This window comes from Rhinolophus ferrumequinum, chromosome 11 (genome assembly GCF_004115265.2).
Source record: "Rhinolophus ferrumequinum isolate MPI-CBG mRhiFer1 chromosome 11, mRhiFer1_v1.p, whole genome shotgun sequence".
Taxonomy (NCBI): domain Eukaryota; kingdom Metazoa; phylum Chordata; class Mammalia; order Chiroptera; family Rhinolophidae; genus Rhinolophus; species Rhinolophus ferrumequinum.
In genome coordinates, this window is record NC_046294.1 from 72,504,973 (window position 1) to 72,520,135 (window position 15,163).

At 34.3% G+C, this 15,163-nt stretch overlaps 1 protein-coding gene across 2 annotated transcripts in view; it reads right to left on the bottom strand.

Annotated features, from left to right (window-relative positions):
- DCUN1D5 (defective in cullin neddylation 1 domain containing 5) overlaps window positions 1-15,148 on the bottom strand; it is a 28,415-nt gene extending 13,267 nt beyond the window's left edge. Inside the window, exons 1-4 of one of the 2 annotated variants that reach the window (XM_033120295.1) lie at window positions 14,766-15,148; window positions 12,553-12,644; window positions 7,194-7,264; window positions 6,689-6,780 (exon numbers count right to left, since the gene is read on the bottom strand). In XM_033120295.1, the coding sequence (XP_032976186.1) occupies window positions 6,689-6,780; window positions 7,194-7,264; window positions 12,553-12,644; window positions 14,766-14,851 (341 nt within the window). In that variant the 5' untranslated portion in view covers window positions 14,852-15,148. The remainder of the gene's footprint in view (window positions 1-6,688; window positions 6,781-7,193; window positions 7,265-12,552; window positions 12,645-14,765) is intronic. The other variant, XM_033120296.1, reaches the window with a different exon arrangement.
- Between the last annotated feature and the right edge of the window lie 15 nt (window positions 15,149-15,163).

Consider the following 15,163-nt stretch of genomic DNA (forward strand, 5'->3'; position numbering starts at 1 on the left):
ACTGGGAAATTGTACTTAAAACAAAAAATTGTAGAGTGTGTACGTTAATGACTGACAGGTCACTAAGGAGAAAACCCAAGAAATTACAATCTTTTCCAAATATTTTATATTCCACAGGTAGACAAGGAAACAATATTACTTAGGATGTGATCTTAATAGGCTTAAGACAGAGATAAAGTGAAGAATGAAGTTTCAAGTCAAAGAGACTGGTTAAAATTCCAACTTCTTCATTTGCAGCCATGTGGCTTGAGGCAAGTTACTTAACGTTTTTTCAGCCTTAGTTTCCTCATTTTAAAAGGACAACAACATTAACAGACAACCCGTAAGACTCAATGAGTACACGTGTTAAATGCTCAACGTGTTTCCCCGAAAATAAGACCTAGCCGGACAATCAACTCTAATGCATCTTTTGGAGCAAAAATTAATATGAGACCCGGTCTTATAACAAAATTATTTTATTATTTTATTATAATATAAATTACTTTATTATAAGACCGGCTCTTATTTTACTATAATAGAAGACTGGATCTTATATAATATAGTATAATAGAAGACCGAGTCCTATATTAATTTTTGCCCCAAAAGACCCATTAGAGCTGATTGTCTGGCTAGGTCTTATTTTCGGAGAAGCAGGGTAGCACAGTTCTTAGCATGACATGCTCCTTTTGAGGCAAAGGGTTTAAAAATCACCTACACATTGGAGGCTCTCTCCAAATTACTTCATACCATCCCTAATGATCTATTTAAATCTTTAGCAGAGAAGGAATCTAGTAGATCTAGTAGATTCCTTCTGACAATATTTTCTAGTTGGAGAAGAGTGAAAAAAAAAAGAGCACAAACTCCCACATTTGTTACCAACATCATAAAGACTGAACATACCTAGCAAACAGTGAATATACCCAAGCTGTCACTAACTCAATACTTACATCTAATCTAGCCCCCAAATAGACTCAGAAGAATTAATAATGTCAATACCTCATAACCTGGCAAGTGCAGAAACACTATTTCCCCTGAATTAAAAAGAAATGCATACTTAATTATCATGTAATGGAAAGTAAGAAATCGTTTTTTTTGAATTAAAAAAACCACACTTATTTCAGAGAACACTGGCACAATGTTACCACTCTCCAAGGCTACTGTAGTGAGAATCAGTGGAAATGGGTTTAAATTTCAACACCAGGGCTTGGAAATTAATTTCCTGAGTACAGGTATTCCCCACTTTTTGAAAGTTCGCTTTACACCACTTCACTTTTATAAAAGACCTACCTAGCACTGTTTTTGATAACCAAAAGATAGCCAGAAGGATTTTTGCTTTTAACAATCAGCCAATATTTGTTTTGCAGCAATCCTTTAGAAGCATTGTGTACACCACACAGAGACAGTGGCACCACCAAGCTCCTTTCCCAAGAACTACACTCAGCATCTCAGCATTAAGTTGCAATAGCTTTGAACTGTGTATGTGAGCACCTGTGCTTTATGTCAATTTATTCTGTGCACCCATCAGTAAGATGTGTCATAAAGTATCAGAAAAGCCTGAGAGAGCTCGTAAGGGTGTTAATGCTTAGCATAAAACGGGACATAAATAAGTGTAATTGGTATGATTTGATAGGTTATTTTCTGGCACTGGGAATGCTCAAATTTTTTTCCATATAAATTAATGCTAATTGCTTCTTCATTTTATCCCATTTCGGCTTACAAAAGGTTTCATAGGATGCTCTTCTTTTGGATTGCAGAGTAAACCTGTATTAACAAGGGAGGCTTTCAAATTCCTGCTTCATTCAAGACCTTTACAATGAGAAGAAATTCTCATTTATGTATTAGATCTAACTGAGGCTCTCTTTTTTAATTAGTAAGTCCCAATGAGTACGCTTTGACACAGCGATGTGTAACAGGAAGATTTTTATTCAAAAGTTCTGCATTTAGGACTTTCTCTGAATCAGGTCTATCAACCAGAACAACACAGTCCACCTCTGGGGTTATTTGGAAATGTGGAGGTGGCATTTTGAAACTGTCATGATGACTCTGGGGGAGTACAGAAGAGAAGGATACTCATGGCAATTAGCAGTCAGGCCCAAAATGCTCAATGACTGACAGGCACACACGCTATGTACCCCATCTACCCCCTCTTCCATGAGCACCAAAAAAAAACAAACAAACAAAAAAAAATCGTACAAATGCTCCCCATTCCTCCCCCCACAAAGAAAGTCAAGCCAGACAATTACCTCTAATCTTCAATGTCCATGGCTCAGTATGGAGACCTGGTGTACAATTTGAAATCTACTGACAGGCAGCTTAGTTACTAACATTCTTGCCAGATGCTATCTTCTTGCCTCTTTTTTCATGATCATAATCATGAACAGTCTTTTCAAAGTTCTGGACTCACAGTTTTCTCCACCATCATGGTATTTCACCCTTGCTCCAACACCAAAGCTAACAGATTTGAGAAAAGCTCTCCACTCTAGTAAGGTATGCCTGAACAAAAATTTGCAAGTATCCCTAGAATCTTGAGTCCATAGATGCAAGGAAGATACATATGCAGTATTCTGTATGTAATAGCATATATGCAACTTAATGGGGAAAAGATCCACAGTTTCCTAATGTTCTCAAAACAGTCTATGACCTTAAAACATTAAAACTACTGCTCTATTGAAAACTATCCCAAGAAACTTTGATGATTCCTATGCTAAAAATTGCTGATGATTTTGCAATATCTATAACATATGCTTGAAACCCTCAACATGTTAGCCAAAGCCCTCCACAATGTAGCCATTATCCCAACTATCAGGAATTTAAACCTATTCTGTCAATTTTCTTCATGTACCACTGATTTTAACAAACCAGACTACTTCCTTCAAACATGTTTTCCTTTCTCAAAGCTCTGATCACAATTTCCTCTTCAGAAAAAACATTTTCCTACATCCTCAACCATCAAAATTCTAATCATTCTTCAAGGTCCAGTTCAAATGCCACACCTATAAACATTTTCCTGTCTACTCAGCTAAAATTAACTTTATTAGCAGCTGTGCTTCCATAGTATTTTGTATTTTTAATCTAGCACTTGTTACATTCTACTTAGATTTATGGTTTTAGCATTGTAATGCTTTCCCTACCGTATTAGAATGTAACTAAAGGGCAGGTGCCATGTCTTATGCCTTAATTGAGATCACCAGTAATTGGCACAGTACCTTACATAATGGAGGTGTTTAATATAAACATCTAAATTACATTCAATTTGAAGGGAAATTTGCGTATTATTAAGCAATGATGAAAGCTACCTAAAAAAAATATGGCAATTACATCCCCTAAAACTTAGAAAATGGCCATTCTAGTCCAGTTATATACAAATTCATATTATATATATCACAAAAGAGAAAAAAAGTTAGTTTTAGGAAGTTTGTATGAATAAATACCCTTAAAATAAAGGAATGGAAAAAGTATTCTGAAAACTTAAGCATCATACAATTACAGATTTTAATTAATCATGATTATTATAGTCCCTCTCCTTGACCATAGTATGTTTCAGCTACCAGAGTGTTTCTATTCTTTAGCAGAGCTCTCCTTAAGTTTTCTAAGGGTTAAAATGAATTAATGTGAAACAAGTGATAACTACATTAAGATAATTTAGGGACCACTAAATAACTATGCCCAGGTTAAATTATATCCTAAAAATAATAAAAATCTATAAAGGGAATCAACTCTGTGAAGTTTTACATTTTATGGTTTTGTCTTATATTAAACCAAGTATACTAGCCAACTGCAAATTTAAAATTTTAGACTTACATAGATTCTTTTGTCTCTTTAAATTTTATACTATTTTATTCCTAGCAAGTTTTTTACAAGATTCAGGAAGTAATAAGACTTAGCCAGTTGAGAAAAGGTACTTTACATAGCTGACCCTTGAACAACGTGGGTTTGAACTATATAGGTCCATTTATATGCAGATTTTCTTCTATATTGGAAAAATTTTTGGAAATTTGCTTACTACCATGGAGCAATCACATCAATTACACTAGGCTACCATAAAGCCATCACATTGCTGCTCCTTCATTATCAATGCATTAATTGTTATACCTGTAAATATGAATTTTTTCACATTATCTTTTCATTTTTGATGTCTAATGTTAGTAATACACAAAACATCCAGTGTTTTGTATCATATAAGATAGTCTCGATGTATGTACTGACAGACAATTCATCTTGTAAACAGATGACGTAAATGTATGGCATGGAGAAATACAGTTAAGGATGGTAAATGTACTTTCTCTTACTTCTGTTTTTCTTTATTCTAGCTTAGTTTGTTGTAAGAATACAGTATATAATACATATAATATGCAAAATGTATGTTAATCAACTGTTTGTATCATCAATAAGGCTTCCAGTCAACAGTAGGCTATTGGTAAAGTTTGGAGGGAGTCAAAAGTTATACTCAGATTTTCGACTGCACGGGAGGTCAATGCCCCTAATCCCTGCATTGTTCAGGGGTCCAGTATGCTTCACATAGCAATACAGAGCGTGGGGAAAAAGCAACTATTTTCCCAGTCAAGTGTGCTTGCCTAATTCGAGTAGCACCAAGGCTCTACAGCAAAGAGGTCTAGGCAGATGGGCAGGAGATAATGAGTGAAACAGAAATTTCTAGGTCAAGTTTACGTGCTAAATAACTGCTTTTATTTTGTATAGCTTGTGACCTTCCTATCGGAAAGATGTGCTAATGAAAAGTATGTTCATGGATTAGTCAATTTCTATTCTTGGACCCAAGGCAATTTCCTGCTAATTATTCAAGAGTAAATATTAGAAATACTTTCTGTACAAACATTTCTGTTATACAAAGGCTCTTTATATCAAGTTATGCAAAAACGTAAATTAGGACTCTAATTTAGTTTAAAAATATACAAATACTTGTGAGCTGGAATATTCAAAAAAAGCAGCATACCAAAAAAAGCAGTAAGAGTAGTACAAAAAGCAGGTATAATGCTAAGTAAAATGTCTTAAAATAATAAGCCATGTTACAATTGATATACATTTCAACGAAACAGACTGAGCTATGTGAAAACTAGTTTATGCCCTTTGCATACTCTTTTGTATATGTATTTTATCTTTCTCTAAAAAGGTAATTAAAGTTGGGAAATAGGCCAAAGAATTTGGGAATTAAAATTATTTTAATTTGGCATGTTATGTATGACACCTAGATAAATGAGAGAATCCAGTCTTGGTTGTAAATACTATGATTTAAAAAGTTAATAATGGCCCTCTATTTTATAAAGAATGCTAACACATATGCAAAAGAATGATGTAATAGGAAGTATAGTATGGTAGACTGGTGATAAAGAAATTTAAATTCTAGGCCCTAGCTCTGCCACAAAAGAGCTATGCAAACTTTAGCAAATATTTTCTTTACCTTTGTGAGTCTCAGATTCCTTATCTCATCTACACATAGTGAAAGTGAGAGGGTTGATTTTATACTCTATTCTAGAAATTATGATTTGGTTCACATGAGCACAGAGTTTTACCTAAGTATAATCTGTATATTAATGCTGGTTAAAAAGGTGAATTACAAAGCATTAGACACTGAAAATTCAAATATGAAAATTTAAGTTCTATATGAACAAATATAATTAAAAAAATAACCAAGTATTATGAAATTTAAAGACAGGCAAACAAAGAGTAGAATAGTTAAGTTTGTTAATAAACACATAATCACAACAGAAAAATCACATGCCGTTTTGGCCTCAAAAATATTATAAATTAATGATCCCTTTATTTTAGAATGTTGATAATTAGTATAATCCTGCATGAACATTAGGAACATGATACGATGTAAAATTAACACCTAATTACTAATTGATTCTGAAACTAAGCCCACTTTACTCTGGAAAGCCAAAATCAAATTATTTTTATAAAGAAGCAATTCTATAACTTACGAAAGTGTTCAAAGGCAGCTTCCTAAACTGAAAGTATACAACTGTAAAATGGCTAAAGGTTGCAGAGGAGCTACAGAACATTTCTACTTTTGTTCTTTGTGAGATTCATTTGGCAAAAAAGAATTAATAAAAGTGTCATGTAACTCTATCTTCAGATTTCTCTTTTAAATCAAGTATAAAATTGAAGAGGAGAGAGAGGAGGCCTCAGAACTTAGGACTACCCAAAGAACAAACTCCTTAAATACCATGTTTCCCCAAAAATAAGACCTACCCGGACAATCAGCTCTAATGCGTCTTTTGGAGCAAAAATTAATATAAGAATGCGTCTTTTGGAGTTAAAACTAATATAAGACCGGGTCTTATATTAATTTTTGCTCCAAAAGACGCATTAGAGCTGATTGTCCGGGTAGGTCTTATTTTTGGGGAAATACGGTAGTAGAATTCTATATTCAGAGAAGGAAATCCCTTATTGCTCAAACAACTTGTGAGTAAATAACTTTGATCATGGACCTCTAATTCACCCACCAAAATAGTCAATGAATTTTAATAGGAACATCCTGAGGTTCATTCTTAAACAATATGGAAAATGGGATAACTGTCCATTTGCCAAGACCACAATATATACTTTGTCAAACCTAAAGTGATTGTAATAGACCAAACCAATTTGATTATATAATGTGAAACCTTACTCCTGAAAATTATGAAGCACAAAATATCAATTAAGATCTTCAAATAGGCCATCAAATTTGTTTTTTAAAAAAATATCTTACTGTAATGAAGTCATCCCTTTTAACCATTCTTCCTTGGTAAAAAATCCCATGCTTTCAGCCTCCAATTTCCACGCTAAAACTAACATAATAATCTGGAAAGAACAGAACATAAAGGATAGGGGAAAAGTCAGCATAGAGATAATAATGTCTATATTTATCATGGAGAGCATTTTTATACAACTATTTCCATCTTTCAAATATTAAAGAGTACAACCTTTGGAATTATTAACTATAAAGAAATTTAGGTGGGCCAATTTCTTAAAAGTAAAAAGTTCTAACAGTTTCTGAAGGTAGAATCTCTCCCACTATTATAATACAAATGACATTTGTATCAAGAAAGAGAACACATGTCTAATTTAAATTCATTAAAAATAACCTAAATGAACATTTACAATAAACGTGGAGAAACAAAATCTTCATATAAGATAGAAGTGTCCAATTTTTAGAAATTTATGAATACACTATACCCCACTTGTATTCCATTTTACTTAGAAATAAAACATACATTTTCAGGTTCAACACCAATGTCTTCACAAAATTTTTCCATTCCTTCTGGCCCTACAACTTCATCAGGACCTTCAAAGACAAAAATAATTTATGTAATTTATTGTTATAATTTAGTATCAACATAAAACACAAGCCACTGTGCTAAAGGCATCTATGAATATACCCTAACTTTTTTGCATATTTGCAAATTTTAACTTTGACATATCTTTGATAAAGTATAAATATTTGCTATGGAATTTAAAATTTTTGAAATGTTCTTTAAACACCGTATTATAAAATGAAGTTAAGACAATAAAAAATGAAGCAATCATTAGTCTGTACAATAACTTGAACCTATCCATTAAAAAATACATTTACTGAAAGCCTTCTCCAAAGAAAATTTTTGGCAATGCATGAATATAAATAAGCATAAGGTTTGAGCTTCTTACTCTACTAGAATGTGCCAGTACCAACCGACAATTCAAGACAATAATCAGAGGAGAATATCTGTTTAGTTACTAAAACAGAAGGTCATTTATTACTCTCTGGAAATATACCCAAATAAAATTTAATACTTTAAAAAGATACATTGTGAAAATAATGACTTAAGAAAATTACTACATTCCAAATTCCAGAATGAGGTATTTTCCTTATCATCTTGGTTCTCAAATAGACAGCAAAGCATTAGTTATATCATCTTAACGTAGAAAGAAAGAAAAGTTTAAAACTTCAGTTAGCTTGTCTGTCATTTGTCCAAATATTAACGACATTAAACTTATTTCTTATTGTTCTCCCTCAGTAACACTAAATGTAAGTCAACACACTAATTCTCATTCTTTTTATGTTATCAGAGTCCCCAAACATAGTAATTACTTTATTGTTAAGTCTTTTTTGTGACCGGGTAAGAGTAAAACAAATTTGTGACAACATGGATGGACCATGAGTGCATTATGCTAAGTAAATAAGTCAGACAAAAAAAAGAACAAAACAAAAAAATGAACGCATAAATACAGAGAACACATTGGTGGTTGCCAGAGGTGGGGCTGGAGTGTGGGTAAAATGGGTAAAGGTGGTCAAAGGTGCAAACTTACAGTTATAAATAAGTCCTGGGCTGTATTGTACGACAGTGACTATAGTTAATATTACTGTATCGCATATTTGAAAGTCACTAAAAGTGTAGACCTTAAAAGTTCTTATCACGCAAAAAAATTTTTTGTAAGTAGATATGGTGACAGCTGTTAATTAGACTTATTTTGATATATAATAAACATATATCAAATTATTGTGTTGTACACCTGAAACTAATGTTGTATCTCAATTTTTAAAAAGACTAAAACAATATGAAATATGATAGAAATATGTTCATCACACTTGGCTTTTGAAAATATAGTCTTGAAATATTGTTAAAGTAGCCCTGAGAAACTTGTTTTCCTTTCTTAAAGACTAAAAATACTCCAGCGTTATAAATCATAGACTAAAATGCTCAGGTGGCATTTTATATCACCATGAATTAATTCACAAGTGCAACATGAAGGCAATGTCCTTAGGTTTTTCTGAATAAAAGAATGTAGCCATCTAGCATGTGGCCATTATATTCTTGCTGTTTCAGATGAGATATAGGTTGCTAAGACGACATGGTCTGAACCAAGATCCTTCTTAAACTTTTCAGTTAAATCGGTATTGCACTTATTTATGCAGTGAGATGTTAACAGGTGAAGGGGGGTTGATTTATGAGAAACTTTCATTTCCTAATTTATACTTGGAGGATTTTTTTAAAAGGAGAACGTGTTAATTTTGTAATTTAAAAAAGCACACATATACAATAAAGGTATTAAAAAATATAACTGAATATGCATCATTATATTGTATGTAGCTTGAAAGTAAATATCATATAAAAAATTTAATAAAGACTTTTTTTAAGGCACGATAGGAATATATTATAAATTTTCATATGCAATAAGAAAGCTGACCTGCCCTTGAAGCTACCACAATTAGTAATTAGAAGACAAAGTTGAAGAATTATGTCAAGAAATATGTTACTGTTATAAAATATAGCCTCCCTAGAAACTGTGGGATTAGTGGTTAAAATTAGATTAGAATCAAGTTAAATTATGTTATATAAAGGTATATAAGATACATATAAGACCTTTCTGTAAATGTTAAGTGACTTTCCCAAAGCAAAGCAAATAGTAACAGATCTAAATCTAAAACAGGTCCATACCAATGTTCTTTTCCCAGGTTGCATGTTAACGAATTCTTCTTGAAACATACTCTTCCAATAAAACTACTTCCAGAGTAAAACCTCTGGAGCTGAATTTAACTCTTCCAGACAAAAAAACAGGTTTCCAATTAATATAAGAAGTTATGGAAATATGTTCACTCTATAAGCTGGATACTTTATCAGAACTATGCAATTCTATCCTTTATTTTTGATTCTTTATAACACTTTAAAAGTGCCTTTTCACTTTCTATGCTTTTGTTTAGTAATATAATGGGCCCAGTATATTACTGAGTCCTTGCTAATTTAAATATCAGTCAAGATGAGAGGTCTTGTGAAAGAGCAAAACCATCATCAGGCTTATCACACATGACCTATAATATCATGTTAACAAGATTAGTGGTGAAACAATTTAAAACTAAAAAACAATCAGTTTTTTTTTCAACAACCATAAAGAAATGTTCACAGCTATACTTGCAGAGCCTAAAACTACGTCAGCCCTACCATGTTTCCCCGAAAATAAGACCTAGCTGGACCATCAACTCTAATGTGTCTTTTGGAGCAAAAAATAATATAAAACCCGGTCTTATTTTAACATAAGGCCTTATGTTAAAGAAAGGTCTTATATGTATCTTATTTTAACATAAGATCAGGTCTTATATCATATAATACTGGGTCTTATATTAATTTTTGCTCCAAAAGACGCGTTAGAGCTGATGGTCCAACTAGGTCTGAGCTCAGGAAAAACAACCATGCTCAATGAATGACACAGCACTTTCAACATGAGCTACATAGGAGCTACACTGTTTATTTTGGAACAGTATTGCAAACACATACAACCAGTTAATCTGATGCTGTAATACTATTACTCTTTTAATAATAGCTAACATTTATTGGGTTCTGATTATATACCAGGTACTACTGTGCTAAGTGCTTTTAAGTATGTTATCTCAGTAGGCACAATTATTATCTCCATTTTAATAGGGGACATTCCCATTTTACGATGAAAGTTACTGTTCATTTGGCAAATAACTGGTTCCTCTTTATCAATTAGGTCTCTGCCCATAGTAACCTCTAGAAAGATCTTTCCTAATCACTCTATTTGGAAGTCCATCCAAACTTTCTGCTTTCTATCCCTGCACCTCACCTTTTTATTACCTTTATAACGCTCCACAATCTGTAATTATCTTGCCTACTCACTATTCACTGTATATCTTCCCGTTATAAGGCAAGTCCCCCAAAGGCAGGGATCTATCTTAGCATGTTCACAACTATATCCCCCCACTTAGCACAGTACCTGACACACAAGTGCTCAATAAATATTTATTGAATGAATCGTTCAATGAATGACAGAAGATAAGTCAACCTCAAGTGCACTTACTAGTATTTTCTTTGCAAAAGGAAAATTAGTTGCCACATACATATTTTTTTAAAAAATAAACATTACAAGATAATAATAGTTAAAAGCATGGGCTTTATAGTCAGAATGACCTAGGTTAGAATCCTGCTTCTTGTCATTGTATGATCTTAAGTAAATTACTTCATCTGGCAGTTTTCTCATCTATAAAATAGGGATAACACTGCTTACTTAACAGAATAGTCCTAAGGAAAAATTTTATAATTAGCATAATTTTTGAAATAACAATAGTAATTATTATGATGGCTATTACAAAAATGGTAGTATAGGAAAGAAATGTTTAACTAATTAGAATCTCATGCTACCCTGGAAAGTCCCTAGGAGAGGTAAAACAAATAAGCATGAAAGTAAAAAATAAAGACTAATTAATTTTATGGTATCTAGTAACCTTCATAAGTAAAATAAGATGAGTGACCTTTCGATTCTGTATCATGCAAATCAGTAAAACTGGCATTTTGAATAATGGGTCAACATTTTAAATGGAGGTCAGTAAGAAAATGAATTATCTTCATTTAATTTGGGTTAGCGGTTGTCTTGGGATGTTAATAATAGCAATTTTTCTGGTCTAGAAAGAATCTGTTCTGTTACTACACACAATTTTTAAATTATACTTTTGGGATCACTAAGCTGATTCCAACAGTGAAATTACTGTTCCCACCCCACCCCCAAGTAGTCTTAATACAGTTAGCCTAAACTTATATCTCAAGTTCAGAATACACTAGAGGCCTTAACTTGATTAGTGCTACATATAAGACAATGACTGCATGTACCCTGTTTTATTTTAAACACTCTGAGAATGACAGTGATGAAAGAGGAGAAGAAAAGAAAAAAACAGGGAGGCACGTAAGGGAAAGGAAACAAGGGGAATAAAAAGAAAGAGCGAGCTTTAAAATCAGTAATTCCAAAAGACCAAAACCATTCTAATGGAAAAAAGCTTTTTTTTCCATATAGGCTTGTAAAAAAGTTAGTAATAAGTGGGAAACAAGTGTTCTTTTTCATATATTTGCTTAACTCTTCAGCCTCATCCCTAGCTTTGACTTTCAGCCCACACTAGGCCTAGAGCTTTACATCCAACACGTAACATAGTTTAGCTTAAGTTAGCTTCTTCAAGAAGCCTTCGCTGACACTTCAAGTCTGGGATACATATTTCTTCTATGAAATTTCACAGCACATCTTCCTAATACAGCATTTATCACACTGTATTAGTAACAGTGTGTTTATTTTCTTCTCGAAGTTAATAGCTAAATAGCAATTATTAAAGGGTAAATGTATTGTACAATTATATATCTGAGCTTTAAATCTTTTACTGTCTTCCAGAAGTTTCAGAGAATGTCAGTTTCTGGTTCAGAAAAAATTCAAAAAAATACAGAAAAGAAAAATAAGAACTATGTATAGTAAAAAAAAAAATGTTTTAGCACATACTTTGTTTTCCAGAATTCCAACTCTACTTTAGCCAATAGATGTAAACCAATAAGTGAATCTGTCTGTTTACAAATTTTATTAATAGTAAATGAGTTTCACTCCTCCCACTAAATATATATTGAATTATATATTTAAAGACATAACCTGAAACAGCACCAAATTCTTAGCCTACCCACAATCCCCAGTATACAGCACTAACACACAAAAAGCATGAAATAAATAATTTGTTAAATAAATGAACCAAACCCCCCCCCAAAACAATCAAACAAAAAAAACGTTTTAAAGCATGTGACTGATATCTTCTTATATTAATTTCATTACCTGCATACTCATAAAACCAAGCCAGGCACTTCTTGCTTGAAAAATGTTCCTCTCCACTTATTAGTCTAGCAGAGGGTTGGGATCTGCAATAGCTTAGAAAACACACAAATACCTAAGAATTTTATCATCTCAACTTTTAGTGAAATGCTAGTTCAACATAAACTACTTCAATTCAAACTTAACAAAGTTTTTTTTTTTTTTTTTTTTTTTTTACACCTGGTATTATAAGAAAAAATTAGAGTTGTTAAGTATTTGCAATTTGGTAACAGTAGTTTATACATTAAAATTTCTGGCTAACAAAACCCAAATGTTACTTTGCTCACCATCAAATTCCAAAAATATCAACTACAATTATTTCCCCAGATTTCAAAAGTTCAACCTAATGGTGTCAATGCAGGACTGGTAATTGGAAAAATATAAAACTTTAGAGTGATTCTTATTCTGAACTGCATAGACATTATATTTGCGTATAATAGATACACATTTGAAAACAGAATCTTACAAAGTATATTTTGGTACTTAATTTAACAATTTTCAAAATAAAATTATATGTTAAGAGCTGTTTATCATCTACCAAGGTTAAACAGATATTTAAAGATAAAAGATGATTTAGGACCTAAGGGTATAATTAAATTCCACAGATGAAAAAACAAACAAAAAAACCCTAAGAAATAATCATAGTACAAATAATTGAGCCAAAGCTATTTAATCTGAATCTATTTATCTTTTTCATAAAGTCATTTAAAGTGGAGAAGTTCACAAATGGCCTCTAAAATTTAATAAACTTCCCAAGGAGCTTGGTTAGTTACACTACAACAATGACATAGAAATGCTATAACTTCTGCAACTGAGTAATGTAATGAAAAATAAGAGTACCATATTTAAAAGTCTAAGATGATCAAGTGTCACTTGAATTCTAATAATGACTGCTCAGCTTTTTTAATGTGCTTAATTTAAATAATTCTGATTCATTATTTACTTAAGGTGACTCAAAGTTAGAGTAATAAAAAACTAATCTGCATGTTTCATAAAAATTGAAGTCAGTGGAGCAACCACGTCAAATTCTAGTGTGAGTTACCAAGGGGTATAAGAAAATAGCATCATCTTTCACAGTAATAACTCAAACAGTATACTTAGGCTCTTATTTCCCAAACAGCGTAATGAAGGAAACAAATCCAACTAATTACAAAAAGGAAGATGCAGACTAAATAAGTCACCAACCTCACGTTTTAAGCCGATCTCTCTTTAAGGAGAGTTGTATAATTATCTCCCCTTTATAATGCTGGCTACAGTCTTCTTTTAATGGTAGCACGTGAAATCGTCACACCAAGTGCCAACCACTGATACAAAGACACCCAATAAGGAAATTTTTAAAAACCCACTTCTCACACCTAAATTACTGCAACAATTCTTTGCAGCATACACTGTTGCTGTGATACCTCAATGACATGATAAATGGGATCAAAGGGCTGTATCGACAATTCTGCTTTGTTTTCTTTTTTCTCCATGGCGACACAGGGCACCACAGCTCTCAAATTATTAATATTTATATTGAGAGCTAACAGCATCCTGAATGCTAGAAAACAAAACGCAGGTAGGGCCTTTCCAACTCGGCACATCGGGACTTGGCGCAGGTGGAGGCCCTGCACTTCCAGAAAAATGGGGCTCCTACGATTTACAAGGCCTCCTGCTGGGATCCTCCGGGTTAGACCACTCCAAATACTCAATGTGGAGGCCAATTACAGCACGGGGAGATTTCCTTTCTGTCATTACCATGGGCAGCTGCCAGGTCAAGATTTCTCATACTCTGCTTCTTCCCCCACACTCTACAAAGAAATTCTAGAAGTGACCCTTCGGCGTATTGGTACTCACTTCTAGGTTTGGAAAGAAGGCGGGGAGGGGTTAAAGGAGCAAGGGGGTAGGGGAAAGAGCGCAATCTACGTACGCAGCCTATTCCCCCCCCCCCCTTCAGGGCACGCAGACTCCAACGTGAGGCTCTCCTTCCAGTCACGGCACGGGCGCCAGGGCTCCCACACCACGAGCACGAGGTGGAGTCGGGCGCAGAGACTCGCGGTGTTCTGCCCTTACCCCCTGGGTGTATGGGGGCCGGGTGGGGGGTCGCCTCTCCCCAGCCCGAGCCTCCTCCTCCTCTCGCCGTCCAGCAAAGGAGGAAAGATCGAAGGGGAGTTGGGGTGGGTGGGGGGAGGTGGTACCTGGAGATTTTACACTTTTTAAGGCCTCCGTCTTCCGCCACTGCCGCTGCCACCCCAGAGGATTTTCTCTTCTTCTTCACCGGCATCTTCCGCCCTCCCCGGTAGGGCGGGCAGGGGAGCCGGGGAAGGGGGTCGCTGTCCACTGAAGACTCCTCAGTGCTGGCACCCGGTTCCCAGAGACAGCAGCAAGCGTAGCAGCAGAGTCGCCAACCCGCAGCAGAGCGGCCCAGGCTGGCCACCGGCCGCTCCCAGGTTTCCTCCTCGTCTTTCTGTGCTCGAGGAAGGGGGACCAAGCCTCGCCGGTGGACACTGCGGCTTGGTTACACCGGGAAGAGAGAACGCGGACAGCTCAGCACCTCCACCAGTCACAGATTCCAAGAGCAAGAGGCTCAGCCCGA